We start from the raw sequence: 27,444 nt of genomic DNA, 5'->3' as shown, positions 1-27,444 counted from the left end.
CCAATGATACACAATTTATTTTATTTGTGCATATGCAGCGATGTACTCCTAAAAGCTTGAGCTTTTATAGGTTTAGTACTGATGCTGAAACAGAAATGATTGCAATATTTATGTTTAATGTTTTAATCACTGCTTTACCAGGCGACACCAGATATGGCTGTCACACTTCTTGAACTTGCAAGGATCTTTGCCACTAAAGTACCAGGAAAGATCGATGCTGATGTTTTGCAGCTTCTTTGGAAAGTGAGTTTCCTTTCAATCTTCTTAATAATAGATTTTGTACCTGTTGCATTATCTGCCTTTACTTGTTAGAGTGTAAATTACTTATTTTTTGTAATCAAACTTTTAATTATAGAAAGAATTTTCATTAACCTAATAGTTAAATAAGCTGTTAGATTGCCGATTGGTGATACCTATTGGTTAGCTGTAACTTCTAGTTGGTGTGGAGGAGTAGTTGGTTAGGTTAATGGGAGGAGTGTTTTTGCACAAATTCCTGGTTTGAGGACATGAATGTGTTGTTTAGAATTGTTTTGGCAAAATCAATAATTGAGCCAAATTTTACAAAAACTGCAATTATATTTACTCTATTTGCACATTATTAATCGGATACCCATTTTTTGTTTCTCCTTCCTTTCAGATTCAGGTTTATTATCTTTTATGTATTTGCTTGTGTGGTTGTAGTAACTTTTACGAATTGATTTAAATTGAAGTTCAACCACGTTAGCTATTTATTCTTAAAATATTGTATAATTGGGGGGGGGGGGGATGAAACATAGTGCAAGGCAGGATGCAAATTACCTCATTCCCCCCTACCTCCATGAATTTTTAAACAACTTTATACACCCATGCCTTGCCAAAAAGTACCTTTTTTTTTTCTTCATAGAAATTTTATCTTAAAGCAGATAACTGCGCTTTTCTGTGTACAGACACATCAGTTTACACTGTATATAACTACCAATAGTTTTGTATTGGAAACGAAGCATCTATTAGAAATTTGATGTACCAATTTAGTTCAAGTTTCTAGAGCTTTAATACCAAAAACTCTGAGTAGACTTGTGCAATCCATGGGACAGATTGAGTTTAATCATCCCTGGATGTATTGATTGATTAAATTATTGTTGTGTTACCAGACTTGTCTTGTTGGAGCTGGTCCTGATGGGAAACACACAGCATTAGAAGCAGTCACTATTGTTCTAGACCTCCCACCACCACAGCCTGGATCAATGTCCGGGTTTACATCAGTAGACAGGGTATCTGCATCTGATCCAAAGTCGGCTCTAGCATTACAAAGATTGGTCCAAGCAGCTGTAAGGATCCTTTCTGTTCAATTGTATTTGCATTTTGAGTTATTGTTATGCTAAAGTGAGTTGCTTTCAGGTGTGGTTCCTTGGGGAAAATGCTAATTATGCTGCTTCAGAATATGCTTGGGAATCCACAACGCCTCCAGGTACGGCATTAATGATGTTAGACGCGGATAAAATGGTGGCTGCTGCAAGCTCCCGTAATCCCACACTGGCTGGTGCATTGACTCGACTCCAGAGGTGTGCTTTCAGCGGTAGCTGGGAGGTATGAGTTTTAATTGATATGTTTCTTCTGTGATTGCATCTTTATTTCCTGTAAATGTATTATGATTTGTGCTTTTTTTTACCGACATTAACTGAGGTTTGTAAATAGCTTTGGATGGTGTCATGGTTTATAAAGCATGTGCTTGTATTACTCGTGTGCAAATGTACAATATAAATTGTCATAGATGACTTTTTGTGATAAATAATTTCCAACTTTGACATCTATTATATTAAATTTTATAAAAGTACAAATAATTTATCAAAGTTTCAAAAACAAATCCATATTTTTCTCAATAATAAATATAAAAAAGAGGTCAAAGTTGAAATGTTTTTACCATCAAAAGTTAAAATGTGCAAACTTTTGAAACGATGGGAGTACTACTTTGGTGTGTAATTGTCATAGTGATACATGCTTTTGCTGGAAATTATTAATTTTTCTGTGATATGCATAGTGTCTGTTTTTTCTTGTAGTTTGCCTCCATTCACTCTATTTTCAATTTCTCAGGTTTGCTAGGAAAGAAAGTCAAAAGTGAAAGAAGGGAGAAATATAAAATAAAATAAAAAGATTTTTTCTTAAAGTGGATTGCTTGGTTCAGTTTGGAAAATGGAAAGCTTTTTTCCCTTTTCTTTCTAAAATAGAAAAATGGAGTTAAGAGAATTATAGTTAATTTAGTTACTATTATATGTGAAATTAAAAAAGAAATACTTAGTCAAAAGAGACTATGTAAAATTATATTGTTTAAGCATCAATCCTAAAATCAATTGATATTAGTTGGAGGGTCTAACTTTTAATATAGGACCCCAGGAAGCTCCATACTGAACAGATTTGGAGATAGCACACGTAACATTGCCCCTCATATTTATCTCATTGAGGCTACATGAGGACAACCTCACCAAGGTTGTCATCAACCTTGCATGGGGTTAGGCTAGAAAAACAACATAATAAAATCTGGGCTCTGATACCATGTTAAAATCTTGCCTAGGCAACAATTATTATCTTTTATTATTGGAGAAATTGCTGTTGAAAATAGTCGTTCTATGACATGTGACAGTAAAACTATTTGGTTATGTATTCTCTGTAAATAATTATTTTTATCCTTTGTTATGTTCTCTTGGTTTGTTGGCAATGGCCTATATTTGCTCTAATTTTCAAGTTTCCACTTTCTTTTTAATTTGTATGGACATCTTAGGTTCGCATTATTGCTGCTCAAGCCCTTACAACTGTGGCAATCCGGTCTGGTGAGCCATTTAGGCTACAGATCTATGAATTTTTACATGCCTTAGCACAGGGTGGTGTGCAGTCTCAGTTATCTGAAATGCATCTTAGTAATGGAGAAGATCAAGGAGCCAGTGGTACAGGGCTTGGAGTTCTAATAACTCCTATGATCAAAGTTCTTGATGAAATGTATAGTGCACAAGATGACCTAATCAAGTATGATTGTAAATCTTTCCTACTTCATTGTAACCCTTGTTTCTTTTTTTTTTTTTTTTTTGGGGGGGGGGGCTTCAAAATGACTAATGAGTTACGGGTGTCCATAATCAGGGAAATGCGCAGCCATGATAATGCAAATAAGGAATGGAAAGATGAAGAGCTTAAGAAATTATATGAAACCCATGAGAGGTTGCTGGATCTTGTTTCACTGTTTTGTTATGTGCCACGAGCAAAGTATCTCCCTTTGGGGCCAATAAGGTAAAGCTTGTTACATCATTTCTAGTGTAATGGGGAGAGGGGGAATGGAAAAAAGAACTGTTGATTGAAAGCATGAAATGCATCCCATGTACATCTGTTTCCATTTTTGGTACTTCATTCTATTTTGAAGTCACTAGTTGTTCTCATGGCTTTTTTTTTTCTTTTTCTTTTTTCGAAGTGCAAAACTCATCGACATATATCGTACACGGCATAATATTAGTGCCTCAACTGGTTTGAGTGATCCAGCTGTTGCCACTGGAATTTCTGATCTTGTTTATGAATCTAAACCGGCCACTACTGAATCTGAAACACTGGATGATGATCTAGTAAATGCTTGGGCAGTCAACCTTGGTGATGTCCCCGCAGTGAACAGGGTAAGAAATTATGTTTTACTTGATTTGGTTCAAGTAATCCTTCTATTTAAAGATTATGGTTCTAAAATCCAATAACTATTCTCTCTGTGTGTTGTTATTGGTGTTTTGGAGAGTTGGAGGGGGATACAATATATAGGTTAGATTCATGGAAATTTATCAAGGTTGTGCTTGTTTGGTGGAAATAAAATAAATTTTAGTGTGCTTGGTAGGAAATGAAAGTGAGAGTAAAGAAAATGGGAAAGATGTCCATTTTTTGTTATAATGCATAAAAACAATTCAAGTCAAGATTGGAATAATAAGAGGAGAGAAAATTAGAAAAAAAAAAATCAACTCTACCAAGCAACTAAAGGAAGGAGATTAATTTATCATTTTTCATAGTATGAAAAATTAGGCTCCGAATGGTTTGATAAAACATTCTGTTTTTAGTTTTTATTTTCATTTTCATTTTTTTAACAATTATTCTTTAATTTTTGAAAATTGAAAATGAACATCTATTTTAAAATATGAAAATCTAAAACGCATTTTGTTCCTATTTTCTTATAATAAAAATATGAGAAATAAAAGGAAAAAATCCTATATTTATCTGGACATAAGACATGGTCAAAGATTTGATACTTAAAATGCTTGGGAAAAAGAATATTTCTTTCTTTATATGGATTTGAACCAGGTTTAATTCATCAATTAAAATTAAAATTTCCTTTTTTTCTACTTTCTAATTTTACAAAGCATTTTTAGTAAAAACAATGAAGGCAACTTTTTTGTTCCCTAATTTTCACATTTCCATTTTCATTTCTAAAAATCAATTTTTAATTTTTCGACCAAACATGCTTTCTTGAGTATTTCCCATTTTCCATGAGGATGTAGACGACCTTTCATCTTTTCAATTTTGTTCCAACTGTACCAAGCAAAGCCTAAAGGATCCTGATACAAATGTGTTTTGACTGATCAATTGGGAGGTTCTTTGAGGATGGAAATTGTATCTAATATGATTGTACTCTGTTGTACAAACCGAGGACTAGTATCTTTAGGTATCCAGTTTGCAGTAACCAAACATTGGAATGTTGCATAGGAATTTATTTTCATCTAAACCTCAGTAATTATGTTCCTGGTATCTTTCTATGGACTCTGTACAAGAGCTGAGAACTGAAGATGGTATCAGCTTATGTAAATCTATGAGCAGCAAAGAATAAGGAGAGTATCCAGGGTTCACATTGATCTTGAAGAACTTAACATACTCACTAGCAGTTATTTGCATGAAACAATAAATTCATTTGTTTAATACTAACACGATAAATCATAAGTAATCAAGTTTTTACCAGTGAACATTTCCTAATGGAGGAATACTGGTGATGTAGTACAACTGAATGTTAAAAACAAAATAAGATAACCACTAAATTGAGTCTAAATTACTGTGGACGCTAGGGGTACATCAATTCTTTAGTTTTAGACCTTGATTACCAATAATCCTCATCTAGCCTAATCTTTTTGAATGTATTGATGGATTACTAATTAGTCATCCATGCTCTTTTAAAAAAAAGAGCATAGTACACTTGTTCACCTTCTGGTTTGAAGTTTTCCCACTCAGCCCCCAAAATTTTTTCACGTGAAGTTTTCCCATTAAGGCCTTGTATTTTCTTTTCCCTTCCACATTTGGCATCCTTGGTATATTATTTCACTGAAAAAAGGTTGCCCTTTATGGTGAACTGAACCATTGAGTTCTAGTGTCAGGAAAATGAAGGAGGCTGTTACATGGGAAAACTTTAAACCAAATATGTGTTTCAGTGTGTAATTTACCCTAATCCATGTTTAAAACGTAACTACTTACCATAGGATATCGAATGACAACCATAATAATTTTGCTGCCTTGAAGCTCTGTATTACATTACATGGCCACATCCATTCTGTAGTTGTTTTTTATCATCCCATTAAAGTTTACTGATTTTCTTTAAACAGATATATTTCATGGCCAATAAAAAGGTATGGGATCTTTAGCTTTTATTACACCATACTGTCTCACGCAGGTCTGAGGATGACCTATCACTCCAAAAGGTTGTCCTTGTATCATAATGTTTGCATTAAGAAAGAAGTTCTGAGTTACTTTGCAAGAGTTATTTGAAACTTAAGATGAGGCATAATTAGTGGTTGCACACTTCTGCACTTTACCTTTTTCTCTTTTAAGGTTTGGTTAATAATGTTCCAATTGAGGTTCATGTTGTCTTTACTTCATGGTAGGTCAATGAATTTCTTGCTGGTGCTGGAACTGATGCACCGGATGTTGATGAGAACATAGTCTCTAGACCTTCTGTTAGTTATGACGATATGTGGGCCAAGACACTTTTGGAGAGTACAGAAATGGAGGTATGAATTCTTCCAAATCCCTCACAAGTTGGTTGTTATGAATTCATTTGTTGGCAAAATGGGATAGGACTTGTTAACCTGCTTGGAACCATGTAACGACTCAAAACTCAAGATTGAACAAACTTAAAACCCATAAAACTTGAATGCTTCATTAATCATTAGTGCCCAAATGGTTTAATTTTAAATTATCATAGTTATTGAGTTTTTATTGCTGCTAACTTTTGGTAATATGCGAATTAATTGGTCAATATATATTAAGTTATTCTTCAACCCAAGACATTTTTACTATTCATTAATTTTAAATTGTCAACATTGTAAAATGTTAAATTGAAACAATATTAACAATCAGTTCTAAATATCATGTTGTTGAATTTCTTATAATTTCTAAACATTAAAGTTCTTCCGGTAAATTTACTCGTTTAATAATATTCTTCTTGATTTAGCATTTGCTTTATGAACAGAATTTTGTTCTCCTAATAATCTCTACTATTCAATGCTGCAATGCAAAATTTGCCTATATTCCTTTATCTAATGTTAATGCCTGTAATTTACGAGCACAAAAAAGAAAGTTAAAATCTAAGAAATTCTTAAAATTTTGAAATAAATGTTGAAAATCGATGAATAAAAGGGAGAATAAAAGTACACAAAATACTATATATTTATTTTAAATTTCAATTTTGTTCTTTTACATGTTAGTCTTAAATTTTTAGACAATCAATGATCTATGTTTGACATTGATTATGAAAAACATTATTATTAATGCATTGAACTTTATAGAAAATGGCAATAGATTATATGAATCTCAGATTCAAAACCTGCTCAAATGTACACACCTTGAAGGCTTGAACCCAAATAGTCCAAATATGATGTGCTTTACCCAGCAGATCCAAAGCATAAGGGAACCTAATGGGTCTGAGCTTGAATTGGTTGGATCTGAGATGACCCTGACCCGAATTAACTTGAGGAGGACAACTTTACTTGAGAACACCTGATTCCCACCTCCATGTATTCGCTTGGAGTTTGAATTATGTACATTTTAAAGCTATCTGAGATATCGACTCTTTCAATGGTATTTCTTGAGTTGCAGGAAGATGATGTCAGGTCATCAGGGTCCTCTTCTCCAGAGTCAACAGGATCAGTTGAAACTTCCATATCGTCTCACTTTGGTGGAATGAACTATCCTTCACTCTTCAGTTCACGACCAACTACTTATGGGGCTTCACAACCTTCAGTATGTATAATACAATCAACATTCTTGGTTAATGTTGTGGATTTTCAATTTAGGAGAATGGTTTTCTTTTATAAGATAACTCGGTCTTCTGACATGCTTGGCTATGTTTCCTTTCATTTACTCATACCAGTTTCTCAGAGGGATGGGTTACCTATTAACTTTAAGCAGCGCACTTCTTGTTTTATTTATTTTTCAATGGATTGATTAGGAAGTACTATCTGTTGATTATAAACTGACGATTCCCTCTCCTATGGGCATGCCGTTATTTTGCTATTAAGATAACTGTTTTATTTGAGGGAGGAAAAAGGCATATGTTCTATTTTAATGGGCCTAAATTAATTTTTGCATTTATTATTAAGTGGAAATTTAATGAGCCATTTTTTTCCCATCTATATAATCATTTTAAGGCTGTTAAAAGTGTGATGTTTGTTGTCGTAGTGGAAAGCTAAGTGCTGCTTAATCAAATTTGCAGGTTGTGTGATGTAAATGCCTAGGAGGGTGAATGCTTGTTTTGACTTTTTTTTACTAAGCGTGGTTTTCCTGTTGGTTATTCTCTTTAACGGCATATGGTATGGCTACTAGCCATGTGCATGGTGAGAGTACCTAGCAGGTCCCTCTAGTAGAGGGACTAGTTCAAACTAGTCCCTATACTTTTAAATGGATCAATTTAGTCCTTGTACTAGTAAAAAGATTTAAATAAGGTCAAATTTTAACCAAGTTAACATTTACCATTTAATAGGGTTTATGCTTTTAGAGCTTTTATGGTTCTGCAAATGAAAAATAATTTTCATGTCATTTTTTAAGCAATATATGTTAACTCTATCAAAATTTAGCTTTATTTGATTAGTTTTTCTAGTACAAGGATTAATTGATTGATTTACTATTAGGGACTGATTTGAACCAGCTCTTATAATAAAGGGACTTGACAAGTACTTTCACCCATCATGCATACTAGAAATTTAAGCATTTGTTTTAACTTGAGCGCTTGCTTCCTATGAAAGATCCTATCTCATGGTACTACTCTAATTAATTGCAATGGACCGCCAGTTGATTATATGGTGCATTTTTAACAAGTAAATTATTTGTTTAGTAGTGCTTGCACATGTTCCTTGCACATCGAGCTTTTTTTCTCTAGAAGCAAGAGTTGTTTTCATTAATTATTAACAAAGTGAACAAAAATGTTCACTGTTGTTTGTGGTAAATCTTATTTTACTTCTCTTTATCTCTTAATTTGTAATTTGGGCCCGGTTCAACTTTCTCTAGCAGGAGAGATCAGGTGGAAGTAGATTTAACCATCCTTCATCAATGCACGAGGGTTATGGTTCTCCAGTAAGTGTTCCTTGCCCATATGCAATTTGTTGTGGTATCTGCAGATTTATGTATTAGTACTGATTCGTCATTCTCAGATTAGAGAAGAGCCTCCACCCTATACATCACCTGAACGGTATGAGTCTTTTGAAAATCCCTTAGCTGGCCGCGGGTCCCATAGTTTTGAATCCCAGGATGATGATCGCATGTCTTCTGGAAATCCCCAATTTGGGACTGCCTTGTATGATTTTACTGCAGGTGGAGATGATGAGGTAAGTTTACTCTGCTAGTTGGGATTGTATTGTTCATAACCGATTTGCTAGCTTGCCTTTGGTTCAGCATTAACCTCTGGTTTTTATTTTTTTCAAATCATAAGAAAGCTGCAGTTATGAATTTTATTTATTATATTTTGGTAATGTAGACATTTAAGCCAATTAGGTTTCCTTTTCTATTATTATTATGTGATTAATAAGCATGGTGCTATAAGTATATTATCTCAATGGGGTCGGGTGCTGTTAGCAATATTATGGCATGTGCTATATTGACTGGTCGATGTTGTTGTCAAGGTTGGTTCTAATCTGTTGAAGTACAGTTAGCTTTTGGTTAAAGGTGGTCGTGGGAGGTTATTACTCGGTATATAAATGTTGTTGTAACTGACGTAAGGATAAGTTTTTGCTGGCTATTCCCTTCAATGAAATTAGATTCATTCTTCCATCTCTTTCCAGTTTCCTCTTAACAACTTAGCTTTCTTTCTTCATTTGCTCGTCTCTTGTAGTTTGTCTTTTGTGGTTTTTCAAGAGGTGCCTATGCGCTGATGACTGATCCTGATTTCCTTGATCGCAGTTGAGCTTAACAACTGGAGAAGAGGTTGAGATTGAGTATGAAGTTGATGGATGGTTCTATGTAAGTACCATAAAATATGGTTGCAAATTTGGGATACAATCATGCTTAATTTATTATGTATCAAATTTTGTCGGGTGAAAGCAACTTTGTCCGATTCATCCTTATATGACATTTGTACCTTTCTCTTTTGTGGTAAAGCCAGCCCCTAATGAAGCAAACTATTACTATGTAGTAGGTCTAATGAACTAACACACACTCCATGCTTTGTTGCAGGTGAAGAAAAAACGGCCTGGAAGGGATGGTAAAATGGCTGGGTTGGTCCCTGTTCTTTACGTCAGTCAGAGTTAAAAGTTCGGATATCTCTCAATAGAAGCTTCTGTCTTGGGCTCGTCTCATCTCAGCTTGGATAATCCTAATATCCTCCTTTTTGTGAAGTTTTATTTTACCAGTCTTTTCCCCCGCATATGATACCCGATAGGATAAACATGACAAGAAAATCGGCAGTTTATTGTGCTTTTGCTGGGTTATTATTTTTTTATTGGTTTCACGAATCATGGAAGCATTTAGTTGGACTTTTCTTGTGCGTCTTCTGGTTTTAGAGAGAGAGAATAACATGTTTGCTATTTTGGAAATTGAATTTGAATTAGATAACATGCAGAGAGTTAGGGATTGCATTTCAATTGTAGCAGTATAAATTATTTATGCTCGTTATCAAATGCAGTGGAATTTTTCATACATCGAATTTGTTGTACAAACGTGAAAACAATAGTAGTGGGTTGGTGGTCGAACTGGTTACGATTTGTTAGTTTAACTGATTTGAACAGTTTAATTAAATAAATTGTTAAAAAATATTAATAATCAGTTCAATCTATGGTCCTTTGGTTCAGTTAGATTGTATTGGTTCGTTGCTTAATTGCTCTAAAGCTTCTTTTTGAATCGCTATTTCAGTTGGTATTTAGATCTGGTCGGTTTAGTTAACCACGCATGAAGGAAACACTGGTTAGAACGGGTGCGTCATATTAAGATCAAACGAGTTTTTGATTGATTGAAATGTGAACGTCAAGTTTTTGAAATCCATGTTGTCTAGTCAATTCAGTCACGAACTTTATAAAAAGAATAGAGTAATAACTCTATTACATGTTATATGTAATATTTATAATTTTTTTATGAAAATATAGTGAAGCTTTAGTTGAAATGATTAGGTTTAAATTATAAATTTTTTGTCCAAAGTCCAAATCTTGTCATAATATCATTTTATTAAATAACATGAAAAGATACTTTTATAATAATATTTGTTACTTTGTGTTATAGATTTTAGGGATTAGGGTTTAATAATAGGATTTTATTTTATTTTATTTCCTTATTTATACTATATCGACTTTTGTAAATAGGTTTAACTGTAGAAATGGAATAGATATGACTTTTTATTAGTATGTTCTCTTATTTCGTTCTTTTATTTGTATTCGTTATCATGGCAACAAAGCCTGGTTAGCTTAATTTAGTAAGTCGGGTTTCATTGTTTTGATTGCGAACTGTTTGGTTATTTGTGGGTTATTTTTTTCGAAGTTTTTGTTTGGTAAACATTGTCAGTACAAAGAGGTGTGCCATCATCTCTATTGACGATCTGCACTTTCTAGTTGAGGACACAGGTCGCTTGTAGATTTGTAGGCTTACTTACACACCAACATATGGGCGTGTGGAACGCCATCTCGCCACTAGCTTTCGTCCCCGATGTCAACTCTCTTGTCTGACTTTAACCAGTGACCAGTTGTTTTATCGCAGGAGATTTCGTGGGTTGATTGTTTAATTTTTTAGATTTGGTACTGTTTGAGTGTACTATTTGCGTGTATTGTTCACAGGTACTATCTGGATTCATTGTTTAAGTACTATTTTGGGTTGTTTGAAGTATTTCTTTTTGTGGGTTTCATTGTTTTTCATCAGATCATGGGCCCCTTTGCTTTGTTTGCGGATTTAGGAAAGTATTTCTCTTCATTTAAATGGGTCATCGATTCAGTAACTACAGATCATATGATAAGTAATCTTGACTTTTTCTTTACCTTTATGTCACCGAATTTGTCTTCTTTTATTACTATTATTGATAGATCCCCTATAAAATGGTTGATTTTAAAAGTATTAACCTAATTTCATCTATCACCTTATCATCTATATTAAATTTATCTAATATCGTCTTTAATATATTCTCAGCCAGTAAACCTACCAAAGGCTTGCTCCATGTTATTTTTTCCTGATCATTGTATTTTATACGATCTTATGATGAAGTGTACTATTGGTAAAAGATATGTAGCTAATGGCCTTTATATTTTTGACTCGTGAGTTCCTCAATTCATGGCTTGTCCTATTGTTCTTATTCTAATTGAAGCACAATGCCGATTGAGGTATGTTTCTCTTTCTTTGTTGAGGAAGCTATGTCCACAATTGTAAGACCCATCTTCATATGAATGAAAAGCATATCACTTTGCGAAGCACCAATGGAACTTTTTAAGATCAAGATCTAACAAACGAGTTAGTTTCGCTTCTGAGTTAGTATGCTCAGATGTTGAGGGACCGTGATAAGTAATATCTAAACATGTATTTGGATATTTTATTACATTTGTAGATGATGATGTGAATATATTTTATGAAAAATCAGTCAAATGTATTTTCTAATATTCATTATTTTTGTGCCAAGATAAGAACTCAATTTAGTGTGCCTGAAAGTAAATATATAATTTAAATATTTATATATTTTATTTGTCACGAAATATCTTTAAAAACTTAGCTATTTATTATTTTAATAAATTATTATACATTAAAATTATATATTTTTACACAAATTTTAAATTAGTATGAGATAAACTATTGATATTACTAACAAATTTAGTCTTTAATATTTATATATTTTATTAATTTGACATTAATTTTATTTAAAAATTATAAAAATAAAAATTCAATAGATGTTGGTGTATGGGAATAAAATGAACTTATTAAGAAATTAACTGAAGCTTTTGAGGCGTTTATCAGTGCCATATTTTTAAGTTTTATTCGCCCCTATATTTTTATAATCGGCAGATGAATCCTAATGATACTATAAGCTCAATGACTATATATGTTTTGCACTATTAAAAATAGTCCATTAAGCACTTAACGGAACATAATTTTTAAAATGAATTTCTATAATTCTTTATAAAATAATTTAAAAATATAAAATGGTGGATGAAAAGAAAGAATCTTTTGATATGTTTTTCTAGTGTGTCGATAAATGAAATTTGACTCCTATTTATAGGAGTTATTATGTTTCTTTAAAAGAACACAACTATCTAACCGAATAGTTACATGTAATATATGTATCATTGAATAATAATGATTTATTGTTAATAATAAAGTGACATAAATTTTGAATTTAAAAGATATAATTCATTACTATAAAATGCGATAATTTTTATTAATAATCAAGTGATATAATTTTGATTACTTAATAACTATTGAAATATTATATATATTTTAAAAATATTCCAGCAAACACATACACGCAAATATAACAAATAATAGGCAAATAAAATCCTAAAATTTTACATAACACTATGATATAATTAGCACAAATAAAAAAAGAATGCATAAAAAGTTTTTCAAAATGTTTTAGTAGATGAATTAAAAATAAATTAAAAAATAAAAAAATTAATTTCGAAGTTTTTTAAAGAAATTATTAAAATATAAGAAGATAAAAAGAAAAGATTATTATTATTATTAACTTTTCAAAGTTTTAGATAATAGTATAGATAGATGTAAATAAATCAAAAACGGATATTGTTTTGTCTAGCTGATTTGCGTTTTCCACATTTCAGTCCACTGTCTTCCTCACCTTAAAATAAAATTTATGGAAATGCCTTGTGGGTTTTGTTGAAGGTTTAGAGCATGTTGATGTTGGGTTTTACACATTTTCTTACTAAATGACCACTTCCACGGTGTACTTTAGCCACAATTTAAAGCTACCCCTAACCTCCTTATTCTCTGTCGCTTGGCGTAATCAACCTAGTTTTTTTGTTCGATTCAGTTGCAAACGAAAACGGTTTTGTGGGTTCGTCGCAAATGCGGAAAATGACAATAACGAATATTCTAGGAAAAGGAAAACAAACTGGTGGGGAAGGTTCTTTTTCGAGGATGAAGGTAATTGGCTTGGTCTCAAGGACGATGACATGGTGGAGGAAGTTGGGGATGTGTTGTCAGATTCGGAGGAGGATGAGGACTTGTTAGGGGGAGGCAAATTTGAGGCATGGAAGAGGAGGGCTGAAGCCATAATCGAGTTGAGGGAAGCGCAAGAAGATATGAGGAATGAGGAGAGCAGAAGATGGGAAGATTGGATTGTTGTTGCGGATGGGGATGATAACAAGCTTGGTTCTGCAAATGACTGGGATGATGGTGGCGGTGGAGGTGGCCTTGGCCTTGGCGTTGGGGAGGAAAACGGAAACGGTTTGGTTCGGTCTGTCAGAGATTTGGTTATTGGGAGTGGAGATGAGGATGTCTTGTACGAGGATCGTGTTTTTCGATATGCCTCCTTCAATTCGGCAAGTTATTTTCGAATTAGTGTAGATCTTTTAGTTGACACCCTTTCTTTGGTACACTTAATAGTTAATAATCCATCAATTAAATTGTAAAGTTTCCTATCTCTATTTTAACTACCATGATCTAGGTGAACAGGACAGAGTTGTTAAAATATTAATCCTATACAAGTTATGGAAGTGCTTAGTTCTACACTAGTGTATAGAAATTATGAAAGTGAATCTCTTTTTATATATTGTCTAACTCTACATTGTTTTAGTTTACTCACCAAGATTCTATGGGTTTTAAATGTATTTGCTTATGTGAAATTTTCAAGTGTATTTTCTTATAATAAAGTTGTTTTGAGTACTTATGACCAAGGGCAAAGCTGTTCATACATTTTTTTGGGATGACAGGCTAAGTTTTTGGCAGCGCTGTTAATTGTACCCTTGGCCTTGGATTTTGTGGTTCATGACTTTGTTCTTATGCCGTTTTTGGACAGGTTAATCTCAGCCAACATTCTTTTTATTTATTTATTTAATATTTATAAATTAAATTTAAATGATATGTGCGTTTCTGAAATGGCTGGAACAATCATAAGAGGCTTTACCTTGAACAGATATGTGAAGACTGTGCCATTGGCAGCAGAGATTCTGGATGTCAGAAGAAATCAAAAGCTTGAAATGGTTAAGCAACTACAGGTTGAAAAAGCAAGGTTCCGTTTTGAGGTGGAGATAGGTAAATCTCCTCCTCTTTCAGACGAAGAACTTTGGTGGGAATTGCGGCGTAAAGCGTAAGATTGATATTGCTTTATGCTCCTCTATTAAGCTTTAATTCATTGGCGCTTTCTGCCAATGGCTATTTTTATGTCTCTTTTGCTCTCTCTGTTCCATTCTCTCTCCGGCTTAATTTTAAAATATTCAATTAATGAGGAAAATGTTCATTTGTAAAAAAAGCTAAAGCTAATTAAATGTGTTAAAGATTGTGTGCTATGATCCTATACCCTAGTAACTTTGATCACTTATAGCTCTGAAACACTTATAGAAGCAACTGTTTATTTTAGAAACAAACGTGTTCTTTGTTTCGCATCAATCAATATTCTAATTTCTAAATATATTGATCTGATAACTAATGGTTAATTTGCTAATCTTGATGCTTTCAAAGTAAAACCTCTATACCAATCCTTGGTTTGTGGTTTGAATGATGTTGATTGGGGAAGAGAACTGTAGCAATTAAAAAGAATTAGGGCTGAACGAACAAACAAATACGAAAGAAGATGGAACTCTTAAAAACTTTGAATAATCATTATGGCTGTAATGCCTACAACTTATTTATATAGGATTTCTTTCTTGCAAGTAAAGTTTCTAGGCTTTCTTGCAAATAAAGTTTTATTCCTAACCCTAGCCATCTATAATATATCTAATACTTAGAATAAATATTATGAAATAAACTGAAATAACTAGGGCCTAATTGCTACTTAAGTCCTTACTCATTTAGTAATTAAGCTATTTGATCACCTAAATGCAATAATTACTATGTTTTGCACCTTTTTCAATTTAGTCATTTTTTCTTAATTAGCTATCTAAACGATAAAATTTCTTAACCAAAAATTAATACGACTCTAATGACTCCATAAATATTATCCGACATAATGGAAATTTGTGGTCCCGAAACCACTATTCCCGTCACCACTAAAAAACGGGTTGTTACAGACCAATTTTGAGCAAATAAAAGTGGAGGGGGCTTAATCTGCACAAATTGATAAGTATGAAATTATCCTTAGAGTTTAATCTTTTCAAAAATATTTAAATAATTGATTTAATTATGATATTTAAAATGTAAAAAGAATAAACTAGAAATGGTTGTAGATTATTGTACAAATAGAAAATGTTAATTGATATAATTTTGTTATATGTTTTTAAAATATAAATAATATAAACATTTATCTACGAGGTTATTTATTTGCAAAATTGTTAACGTGGGCAGAATTTTAGTGTCATTTTGTGTTTTTATGTTGATATTTGTTACGGTCCCTAGTTACGGATTGAGTTACCAGGTGATCTGTAGGGAAATTGTTTGACTTAGCGGAGCTTTTCTCCATGTTTCTTCTGCATGGATGACCTATAGTGAACAAGTGAAACTCGCTGAAGGGAATTCCAGACTTTAGACTCGTTGAGAGAGTCATTATTCTCTTAACTTTTAAACTAACTTCTGACTTTAACTTTATTCTTCCAAATTGGCCTCTTTAAATAGAGGTTATATATTTGAAATAAAAATAAATCTTCCAACTAAGGAAGGACTCCTAATAATATAAAATCTACTTATTGAATTAAATATCTAATAGTATTTAAACTCCTAATACTTCTCAATCTCCTAATAAAATAATAATAAAATAATCTAATAATACTTATTTTAATTATATTATAATTATTTGACATCTAACATTACTCCCCTCATGGAAAAAGAGCTTGTCCACAAGCTCAAGATTGAATAGCTTGTGCATTTTTTTGGCCCCTTATGGCATGCAAGGATATTTCAGTTTCCCTACACTCCTTGATTTTGCAAAACATTGTCCCTTCATTTTGCCATCTCTGCATGAGTCAACTTTTTTAAGGAGTGTCTATATTGCTAGCACTCAAATCTTTTGCCAATGCCCATCTCCCATTTGAATTGAATTTTGAGCTGCAATAGGTGTTATGGTAGAAGTTCCCCTTGAGTCTGAAACTGTATTTTGCCATGATGCTTTACGCAGGCCAACAGATTCGATCAACTGTGTCTTTTTCTCAAAAGTTCTTGCCAAATTCATAGCTTGAATCAAATTTGGAGGTTTTTGCATCTCAACATCTTACTCAATTGAGCTTGACAGCCCTGTGGTAAATATGTCAACTTGTTGGTCTACTTGAACAAATTTAGCATAGACTAACAACTATTGGAATTGGCATTGGTATTCCACTACTATTCCTGTCTGTTTCAATTTGATCAATTCTCCCAAAGGGTTATCTTGCAATGGTGGCCCAAATCTGATTGTACAATACTCCTTTAATGTAACCCATGAAAGATCAGGTTCATCTTTTTCTATCTGATAAAACCATAATTGAGCTTCTCCCATCATGTGAAAAGCTTCTAGACTCACCTTATCTATCTTAGCCATTCGCTGATTTGCGAAAAATTGTTCACATCAGTGTAACCAAATTAAGGGGTCCTCTATACCATTAAAAGTTGGAAAATCCAGCTTAGTGTATCATGGCACCATATCTGACCCTCCCTTCTGATCTGGTTGGTTGTCTTGCTGATAAGGATGATTCGCAATCTGGTTAATACTCTCGGTACCTCATTTAGACTCCTTTTCATGGTTTCGGTTGAGATTAGCCAGTTATTGTAATTGCAACGACAGTTGTTGCAGTTGGCTACCCAATTTGTTCTCTAGTTCTGTGACACACTTATCAGCCATTCGGGTTTCAACTTCCACTATTTTTGTTGCAACTTCTTCTCTGATGCTTGAATCGCCCATGGTGTCTGGCTCTAATCCAAATTGTTACGGATCGAGTCATCAGACAATTTGTAGGGAAATCATTTGACTTAGCGGGCCTTTTCCCTTGTTTCTTCCGCATGAATGACCTATAGTGAACAAGTGGAACTCATCAAAGGGAATTCTAGACCTTAGACTCCTTGAGAGAGTCTTAAATCTCTTAACTTTTAAACTAAATTCTTATTTAACTTTATTCTTCCAATTATCCTTTTAAATAGAGGTTACATAGTTCAAATAAAAATAAATCTTTCGGACTCCTAATAACTAATTTAATTAAATATCTCAGCTAAGAAAAACTCCTAATACTTCTCAATCTCCTAATAAAATAATAATAAACTAATCTAATAATAGTTATTATAATTATGACGTCTAACAGTATTCATCTCTATAATTTATCTAGTTGGATTTTGAAATAAAAATCAAACGTTTTTTTTCTTTTTTCTTTTTCTCCTTAGTCCTTAACCCCTCGATTGGTACCAGTTAGCAGAATAGATTATTTAATAGGGTTGTAAATGAACTGAGATTGAATTAGAGGACTTATGTTCAATGTTTGTTTACTTACTTTATGCTCGTTCGTGTTCATTAATGTTTGTTAAGATTTTCAAATTTGTGTTTGTGTTCATTCATTTAAAATTACGAGTTCATATTTTTCAGTTTAAATTAAATGAACTTGTTCATGAATACTTAATGAATATATTCAAGTATATTAAAACATGTTCATGAATATATAATCAAATATGTTTGTGAATAAGTAACGCTATTCATGAACAAAATGAAACTTAACCAAACAAACAAATCAAAATAAATATATTTCTTATTTTATGAAATAATCAAACATAAATATTAATAATTATATTATAATAAATAAAATACAAACACATAATAATATTATTATATAGCAATCGAACAATAAACGAGTTTTATATGATTAATTAAACAAGCTTTAAACAATTCATAAACGAGCTTGCTAGTAAATGTAAATGAACTGAAAATGCTTTTTTCTTAATGCTTGGTTCATTTAATAAACAAGTCACTAAACTTGTTATTATACATATTCGTTTGGTGTATCAATTTTGTGAGGCATGGTTTTGTGATTATTTAGACTCAGCCTTTCTGTTTTTGGTGAAGTTTTTCATTGAAATTTGGGTATTCAGCTTCATCTCTTTTATACTCGAATGTTTCTGGAGTTGTTTCCTTCATAATGATAAAAAAGTTCCACCTAATACAGTTTGACCTATTGAGATGTTTAAAATCCATTGAAGGCCTTCCTACATTATTGCAATTTGATTTGGCATTATCTTATATATAAGAAGGCCATGCTGCAATTATCTTGCCAAGTGTGCTTTAGAAAATTATACTTTCCCTGTGACATAATTTCCTCATGCCTTATTCAAGCTAAATTTGGCTGTCCTGTTAATAAAAACCTTCAACAGGTTAGACTTACGAGACGAGTTCAGATTAGAGAACCGTAAAGCATTTGCCAACATATGGTCAGATATGGTATTTGGCATTTCACTGTTCCTTGTCTTACACCTCAATCAAAGTAAGGTAAATATCCCTTCACAGTTTCTACATGATGGTTTTCCCACATCTAATATTACTGTTTTGGTTTATTACAAATAAAATATTTTCTACACAATCTGGCAATCAATTTGGGGATTCATTATCTTTTATCAATAAACATAGGCAACATTCTTTTCTGCATAAGTTTGCAATATTCTCTCTTTTTATCCAAAAATACTGTTTCCTTTAGATTTATAAATTATTATAAATTGGTAACTCTGCACCAACACTGGCACTTGATTAAAGCTGTAGCATGCATGTAGAGAAGTGGAACAAAGATCGACAAAGTTCCTCTTTTTTTCATTAAAAAATGTTCTGAAAATGTTATTCCTCCTTTATTCCTTTTTCTCAATAGAAAGGAATTTTTTTTGAAGTTTAGCCAGGTTAAGATATACTTTTTGTAACATAAAAATCCAGTGGAAAAGATATAATTTTAGACGGAACCAGGGGTTTGGATTTCCATTAAAGGTGCTGTTTCTCTCTTGATCAATTTACTGATAGGATATTATTATTTTCATCATCATCATCATCACCATCTAAACACATACTTCCTAGGTCCCAAAACCAGTCACATTTTGATTCTTATGGGTAAATATTTCTGACTTTAACATCTTATTATTTTATATTCGTCATTTATAAAATTACAACCAAAAAAAAAAGAAGATTTTTAAAAGTTTTGAATGAAATTGTTACTAAAACTATATTTTAAAGAACTTAATTCAGTAAAATGTTAAAACTGATAGATGTTAATTTTAGAAAATTTAACAAAAAGAAAAGTCATTTGTGATAATTTAATTGGGATAGAGATAAGTTTTCGTTGATTTATATTGTATAGAAGCATGTCAAACATATAGAGCATGTTTGGTTTCTTGTAATCCCTATTCAATACAGTTCTTATTAGGTGGAGTTCATCTGTTTATTTGTTTGGTTTAACCTTTTTGCCAAACGAGTCATCCCTTGTTCCAAGACTATTCGTTGAATGGTGTGAATGGCCATTTAGAGATTGAATGGCTATTCGGCTGTAGATTTTTTTTTTTGTCAAAATTGCCCTTTTTACAAGTCTTTTGCAGTCTCCCTTTCGATCAAGAAAAACATAATTCTTGTCTTTTATTAAGACCTGTTTTCCTTTCATATATATATTTTCATAATAATACATCAAACACGGTAGCAACCCAAAGGTCACTTTTTTTATACTTTATATTGATGACATATTATGACGTGAGATGACAAAGAAGAGATGGCTTAGTTAAAGAAACAATTGACTCAGGAATTTGAAATTAAGGATTTGGGGAAATTGCAATATTTCCTTGGAATTAAAGTTGTTAGATCAAGAAATAGGTATGATAGTTGCAAACTATCAAAATCACCTATTGAAAGCCATCAAAAGCTGCAAGCCTGCAAGCAAAGATTGAAGAATCTGTGAATAGTGAGAGATATCAGAGATTGGTTGGACAACTAATTTCTCTCACACACACTAGATCAAATATAACATATCAGTCAGTTTGATAAGCTAGTTCAGGCATGATGATCGAGAATCTCACATGCATGTCATTTTTTACATTTTATGTTACCTAAAATCTGCCCCAAGAAAGGGTCTCCTTTTCTCCAAGCATGGTCACCTTTGGAGTGGGGCCTTTAAAGATGCAGGTTGGGTTGGATCTCCAAATTATAAGAGATCTACCTTTAGATATTACACATTTGTAGGAGAAAACCTAGTTATTTGGAGTAGCAAGATGCAAAGTGTAGCTGATCAATCAAGTGTGGAAGCAGAGTATAGGGTTACAGCTTAGGGTGTCTGTAAGCTTTTGTGGTTCAAGAAAAGTATTGGAAGAATTAAAATTTTCATTAGAAGATGGATTGTCCTTGTACTATGACAACATGGCTGCCATCAGCATAACCAAAAATTTGTTGCAACATGATTGAACTAAACACATTTAAACTGATCAATACTTTATCAAAGAAAGTGAACTATCAATATCTTCAGCTTATTTCATTTGATATTCGACAAGCAATTAAATGACATTTTCACTAATGGACTTAGCAATAAGATCTATCACAATTTGGTTTGCATGTTGGGCATATGTGATTCTATGCACCAGCTTGAAGGGGAGTTTTGACCTATCAAAATCCACAACCTTATTAGAGAAAGATTGATGGACACAATCCTAAATCAACCTTCAAATTTTTTTTTGACACTAGATAGATTAAAAATCAAAATATATTCATTACAGAACTCTGTCATCTAGCAAACTTAGGAGTTAGGTGTTGTGGTTAATAAGGAAACCTTAGAGCTAAATGATTAGAGTACTGCAAACTCTTAAGAACTGCTATAGAACCTTTAATAACAGAACCTTTTTTTCCTTAGGTGTGCCACTTTCAATAATGTTTTTTTTATGCAATGCCTATTTCTACCCTTAAGCCCCCCCCCCCAAAAAAAAAAAAAAAACCTTAAATTGGATGGAAAATGCGGTTAAATGTGCTTAACCGACATCCTCCTTCTTGTTGCAATAGGAACTATGCCAATCAAGTTAAGAGTTAAGACTCAATTGGCACTTACAATGTTAGTTTCTTATTTAAAAGAAGGTCATAAAATGAGCTTCTTGTCTTGATACCCATTATGTCTATCCCAGAAGCATCACATGCTAGTTCCAAAATTCTAGATCCAATAATATAAGAGCCTCAATTAGTCTCTTCTTGGGATTCATGGTAAGGTATAGCAATTGGTTTAGTAAAAGTCAAAGCTAAACGCAGTGCACTGGAACGCACTGTCCATCCAAAGGGCCCCTCTATCTCCAAGCCTTGTAGCTTTCATGGCTTGGTTTCTTTATATAGGAAAGTCCATAAAAATAAAGCCCACCTAAATACCAAATGAAGTCAGATACAATAAACAAGCCCACAAGACGTATTTCCTAAAGTTCGGCAGACTGTTAAAGTATATCCAGATTAGTGATTTGGTTATTTCTGTTGTTTAATGTTATGTCTATATCCAGATTATTGTTCTTGCAGAAGCATGCATGAGAATGTTACTTGCTTTTTGTATCATTCTATGCATCCTGATTTTGTGTACCTTTACTAAGTGCATATTTCATCTAATTTTTCTCACAACCTTCTTCAGGTGGCTTTGCTGAAATTTGCAGGTTACAAAATAATAAGTAATATTTCAGATACTGGAAAGGCATTTCTCATTATACTGATTACAGACATTTTTTTAGGGTAATGTGCTTTTATATCGTAGTTTCAAGTGCTACTTATATAGTTATATGTTTATGTACTGAGTTAATATTGAATGTTTTAAACAATAGTAGCTTCTATGAGAGAGAATATAATTAATGTTTTTATTTTTTAGATTAAATTTGCAATTTTTAAAATCTATATATTTGTAAATATATATTGAGCAGCTTCCTATATCATTTGATAGACACATCCAAGTCTTAATCAGAAGAAACCAAAGTCATATTACCTTGAATTATAGATTAAAATTGGAAAATCAATTCGGAAATGAATTTCAATTGTTTGCTTTTGGTCCTCTAGTCAAAATGGCCAAATGCCAAGAATTCTATTATGCTAATTAATTTTTCTTATTGAAGGTTTCTCCTAATTTCATTTTCATCTTCTTGACGCAAACTTGCTCTTGTTTACTAAAAAAACATAGTATAGAAAAGGTGACTTTTGCAGTTCCTTTTTATTTCTATAGTATAGCTTATGACTGGCATATCTGCAGGTATCATTCTGAATCGGGTTGGCAGACTTTGCTTGAGATAATTGTTGAGCATTATGGACTCCAAGTTGATCAGTCTGCTATAACAATTTTTGTCTGCCTGATTCCGGTTGTTATTGATGCTTGTGTGAAGCTTTGGGTAAGTTTATATAATCCTTGCATTTATTTTTACTAGAAAATCATGGAATTATATTCGTTTTAGTTTCGCGAACATGGAATTGTATTCAAATTGAAATGATTGGATATAAAGATTTTATTCGGCAAGGTACTACTATTCTTGGGAAGTTTGACTTACTAATTATATCTAGAAATCAGGAAACTGTTATCTACTAATTTACAGCTAATCTCCTATAAGTAGAAAAATAAATCTGACTCTAAAGTTACTGTTATTCACAGGATATTAGGATTCAATCAATCCCTAATTTCCAATACTTCCCCTCAAGCTGGGGAGTTCATATTTTCCATCCCTAGCTTGCTCCAATCCTTTGAAATGTCGAACTTGTCAATCCTTTAGTTTAGACATCTGCTAATTGGCTCTATAGAAATATAGGGAATGCAAATTAATCCGCCTTCTCTTTATGAAATTCTGTCAACTTCCACGTGTTTAGTTCTGTCGTGCTGAACTGAGTTATGAGCTATTCTGATTGCATACTTATCATCACAATAAAGATTCATTAGGGTCTCTCATTTAACTTCTAGTCTTCTAGGATAATCTTTAGCCATACCAACTCACAAGTCGTTGGCTGGTTCTCTTTCCATATTCATAGTGTATGATTTGGCTCAATACACGTCTTGTAGTCTACAATTGAGTTTACTTGTTTCTTTTAGCAATCAAGAACATGTTTTTGCTGTGAAACAAAGGTTCCTCCTTCCTTGGACCGAGCTACTTCTAATTTTTCCTATAGCCTCTATTTTGAACTTTTTTCTAGATACTTTTGAAGAGCTTCTTTTTTATTTGGATCCTTCCTGTTTACTATAAAATCTTCCGTATAGACTATCAACACCATGACTCCCCCTAAAGCCAAATGGTTGACAAACTGTGTAAGATCACTTTGAATCTATTGGTACTTCACATTCAATACCATTACTATGTTCATCCTCGCCACTGGTGCAAAAATCTCTTAACAATCCATCTGGTCGGTCTGTGCATTTCCCATAGCTATTAGTCTTGTTTTATACCTCTCTGTGGATCTATCCAACTTATACTGCCCTTTCATTGTTTGATTCTCTGTGTATTTCCCATAGCTATTAGTCTTTCCAATTGAAAAATCCACTAGTTCCTATGTTTGATTCTTCCCCAAAGCCTCTCATGGCATACTTTCATTGTTTACTAATTGCTATTATGGAATAAAGTTTTGATGATTTTTCAAAGGACACACAATGAGATAAAGCCTGTTGCATGCACTTTCTAACACCTTTTCTTGTTGCTATGGGCAAATCGAAGTCAAGAACAGTAGGTGATACCCTAAGAGTTACCTCATTCCCATGTGATGATTCATTTTCTTGAACTTGAATAAGATTGATCGTAAGCTTTGTCCTTCTTGAGTAGACTTGTAGTGGTTTTGGATATAGGTTCTATTGACTTTGATAGTTCTTTAAAAAGATTAGGCGATGATTCATTAGGCTAGTGTTACATAAATGGGTTAAGAAGCGACTTACCCTATCTGAGTAGATGAATGACCTATGAAAACACACTTGACAGCTCTAGGATCTAGCTCGGTCTAGCCATGACAGTAAACACGAACAGATGTGCCTAATTCGAAAACTTAGGAGTTTAAACTTAGTTGACATATTGAAATCTAAAAAATATTGAACTGTCATTGGGTTCCTTAAATTAAGGATTTGAGATGGGATACAATTTACTAGGAGATAACATAGTGGATAGCTTCCCCCAAAAGATTTTCAGAACGTTCTTTTGAAACAAAAGAGCATAAAAATAGACTAAAAAGATGAGCATTTTCTCTTTTGGCATCCCCATTTTGTTAGGGTGTGTCAACAGATGGAAATTCATGAATAGCTCTTGTCTCAAAACTGAAGAGATGCCAAAAACTGAAATGGACTGAATGGAGGTGCCAAAAACTAAAAACAGAAATTCCAATTAAGTCTTGTATTTTTTATGAGAAAAGCACATACATTATTTACTGTACATAACTCTAAACCTTAAATCTAAATATACGCTATAAACCCAATCCCTGATTAAAACTTCAAAAAACAAGAGATGAAATAGTAGGAATAGCTTAGGAAAAATTCGGTAATATAGATTGAAAAATAGAAAAAAAGAGGGTGAAAATAAATGTAAAAAGTCTTAAAATTCAGCAATTAAGGAAACCATTGTGGTTTGAACCAGATCGGTTGGCTGGGGTATCAGTCGGAGAGAGGCATCATACTGGTTGAACCAAGCTAAAAAACCAATTTAACTGGCACTCGAATCGGATTTTTTATTATTTTATGAATTTTTTTAGTGATTATTTATTTGAACTGTATGAACTGGTAGCCTGACTGGTTTGAGCACCAGTCTAGTTCCGAAAACTGACACTGTTGAAGTACCCAAAAAATTCAGCAATCAAAGCTGAGAAGAAAATATCTCAAAAAGAAAAAAAGTTAATTTAACAATTTGTCTCTGATTCCATGTTGGAAACTAAAAAGAGATGTCAGAAACTGAGAATAATTGGGAGGTTTCAGAAACTGAAAAGAGATTCTGAATTGTCTTGTTTTTTTTATATGTACATATTTATAGTAAATAACCTAGATAATTAGGAAAATAAACGAAATACATAATCAGTACAATATCTCAAAAAAAGCTGCTATATCTCCTAAAATCTGTGGCTAATATCTCCTAAAAACCTACCCGAATCCAGTTCCAGATGACAAGGAATAAATTAGTGAATGAATCCCTAAATTAAATCCTTGCATTCAAGGGATTTATTGTTACAATTTTCCCCCAGTTCCCTCTTTTTGGAAGTATGGAGACAAAATTTGATTCGTGTAGTCTCCACCATTATCTGTCCTCAATCTCTTAATGCAAACATTGAGCAGAGTTTTGATGGTTGTACGAAAAATAGGAAAAATGTTTTTCACGTCAAATTTTTGTTTTAGCAAATAAATCCTTGAAAGCTGAGTGGAATCAAGTATGAAGTAGACAAACCAAGGAACCCTTCAAATCTTAGGAACTCAAGATAGACCCCAAATGTCATTGTGAATCAAAGAAAAAAGGGAAGTAGTTCTTTCATTACTCGATGGAAAGGGAACAACACATTGGCGATTAGCAAATTCAGGAGCATCATAATGAAAGTCGTTTATATTAACATATTCTTAAACGAGGATGGAAACATGACACTAAGGATACTAAAGCGTCTGTCAAGATGATGAAGCTGAACTTGGTATATATTGGAATGAGAGTTGCTGATATTTATTGAAATGAGAGTTGCTGGACAAAGCCCGAAGAAGACATGGAAATGTATCACTTTGGGCTCCGTATCATAGATATGGTTTAGTTCCTGTTAATAGATGAGTGCGTTCTACACTGGCTTCTTATTTCCCTCTACACACTTGAAAACTATCATGAAAGCTGAAGTATCAGAAATTGGCTAGTATGAATGATACTAGTAATTAAAAAGAAAACATTGCAATTTGTCATTTATCATCCTTGCTTCCTTTACATTCTTGTATTTTTGGTGCTTTTAAACTGTGTTAAAGAAAGAAAAGCATTGCAGTTTGTCAATTATCCTCCTTGCTTCCCATGTATTTGCATAAATGGAACACATGGGTTTTATATCATTAAAGATCCGTGCATGTTCTAAATTCTCCCTGTTATCACAATTTTGGTGCAGTTGTTCAAGTTTCTTCCCAGGTTATCCCCAAGAGTTTCAAATATATTCCGGGAAATGAAACGCCATTAGTGATTCTTTTATTCTGGAATCTGGAGGGTCCTGTCATGATTTGGGGAATGGAGTGTGACTGTAATTCTTTTTGGATTTATCTTAAGCATTAGCTAATTGGGAAAATGAAGCTTAGCCTGGAGCTTATTTCCTTTTTATTATATACAATAATGCAAAGGAGTGGGTAACCCGAAAGATAGTGTAATTAGTATCATTATTATGACCAGTGATATGTCAGAGCTAGGCCTTGATTCTTGAACTTGAGCCTTCATTTGAGTTAATCTAAAATTGAACTGGTGAATCTGAGTTGATTTAAAATTTTGGCTTAAATACCAAATAAGTTCTGGTAAAATAATTAAAAATCATTTAAGCGCATAATTGAAACGGGTATAATTGATCTTAATTCAAAGTTAGAAATTAGTCTTTATTTACGTTTTAGTCCCTAAATTATACCCGTTTTCTAATATGGGTACTTAAAAACTCTTTTTTGTCCCAATTAATATTTTTACCTAAATGTGGGCTTTAAAAAAATGAAAAACGAATCAGGTTTAGACACGTGTGCTATATTTTTTCATGATATTTGGAATTTTATAAATAATTTCTAAACAAAATAAAAACAAATAAGAAAATTATTCAACTTTTTTATTATTATTATCATTTTCCAATCAACCACTCTCCCTCTCAGCTCTCAACCTCCATCACCATTACAGCCATAATCCATCGTTTCCCATCTCTCTTAACATGAACAGACAGCTCCCTCTCCCTCTCCCACTCCTACCTTCAGTCCTTCACTCTCGTTCAAAGTCATCAACTAAAAATTACCTTGCTTCTCTACCTCACTACTTAACCCT

General features: G+C 32.8%; 2 protein-coding genes across 3 annotated transcripts in view; both read left to right on the top strand.

The window, feature by feature from the left end:
• LOC108466680 (uncharacterized) overlaps positions 1-10,230 on the top strand; it is a 31,301-nt gene extending 21,071 nt beyond the window's left edge. The window contains exons 16-27 of one of the 2 annotated variants that reach the window (XM_017767057.2): positions 142-243; positions 1,131-1,307; positions 1,378-1,566; positions 2,756-2,997; positions 3,109-3,255; positions 3,434-3,629; positions 5,862-5,987; positions 7,075-7,218; positions 8,485-8,547; positions 8,625-8,798; positions 9,370-9,429; positions 9,643-10,230. In XM_017767057.2, the coding sequence (XP_017622546.1) occupies positions 142-243; positions 1,131-1,307; positions 1,378-1,566; positions 2,756-2,997; positions 3,109-3,255; positions 3,434-3,629; positions 5,862-5,987; positions 7,075-7,218; positions 8,485-8,547; positions 8,625-8,798; positions 9,370-9,429; positions 9,643-9,717 (1,695 nt within the window). In that variant the 3' untranslated portion in view covers positions 9,718-10,230. Of the gene's footprint in view, positions 1-141; positions 244-1,130; positions 1,308-1,377; positions 1,567-2,755; positions 2,998-3,108; positions 3,256-3,433; positions 3,630-5,861; positions 5,988-7,074; positions 7,219-8,481; positions 8,548-8,624; positions 8,799-9,369; positions 9,430-9,642 lie in introns of both variants that reach the window. The other variant, XM_017767056.2, reaches the window with a different exon arrangement.
• Positions 10,231-13,121: 2,891 nt separating this feature from the next.
• Positions 13,122-26,911, top strand: LOC108467023 (chloroplast envelope membrane protein). Its single transcript, XM_017767474.2, has 7 exons — positions 13,122-13,931; positions 14,322-14,407; positions 14,525-14,698; positions 18,868-18,982; positions 22,113-22,210; positions 22,719-22,854; positions 26,546-26,911. The coding sequence occupies exons 1-7, from the start codon at positions 13,317-13,319 to the stop codon at positions 26,612-26,614; spliced, it is 1,293 nt and encodes a 430-aa protein (XP_017622963.1). The 5' UTR covers positions 13,122-13,316; the 3' UTR covers positions 26,615-26,911.
• The last annotated feature ends 533 nt before the right edge of the window (positions 26,912-27,444 follow it).

This window comes from Gossypium arboreum, chromosome 5 (assembly GCF_025698485.1).
Source record: "Gossypium arboreum isolate Shixiya-1 chromosome 5, ASM2569848v2, whole genome shotgun sequence".
NCBI classification, from domain to species: Eukaryota; Viridiplantae; Streptophyta; class Magnoliopsida; order Malvales; family Malvaceae; genus Gossypium; species Gossypium arboreum.
The sequence above is the reverse complement of the archived record's forward strand: the minus strand, read 5'-3'. Positions and strand labels throughout refer to the sequence as shown.

What these genes read in the sequence shown, in the direction of transcription:
- LOC108467023 (XM_017767474.2), top strand. Translation starts at nt 13,317, where the DNA reads ATGACCACTTCCACGGTGTACTTTAGCCACAATTTAAAGCTACCCCTA. An exon ending in TGGGAATTGCGGCGTAAAGC is followed by an intron (nt 14,699 to 18,867) that starts GTAAGATTGATA and finishes AACCTTCAACAG; the next exon opens with GTTAGACTTACGAGACGAGT. An exon ending in ATGCTTGTGTGAAGCTTTGG is followed by an intron (nt 22,855 to 26,545) that starts GTAAGTTTATAT and finishes ATTTTGGTGCAG; the next exon opens with TTGTTCAAGTTTCTTCCCAG.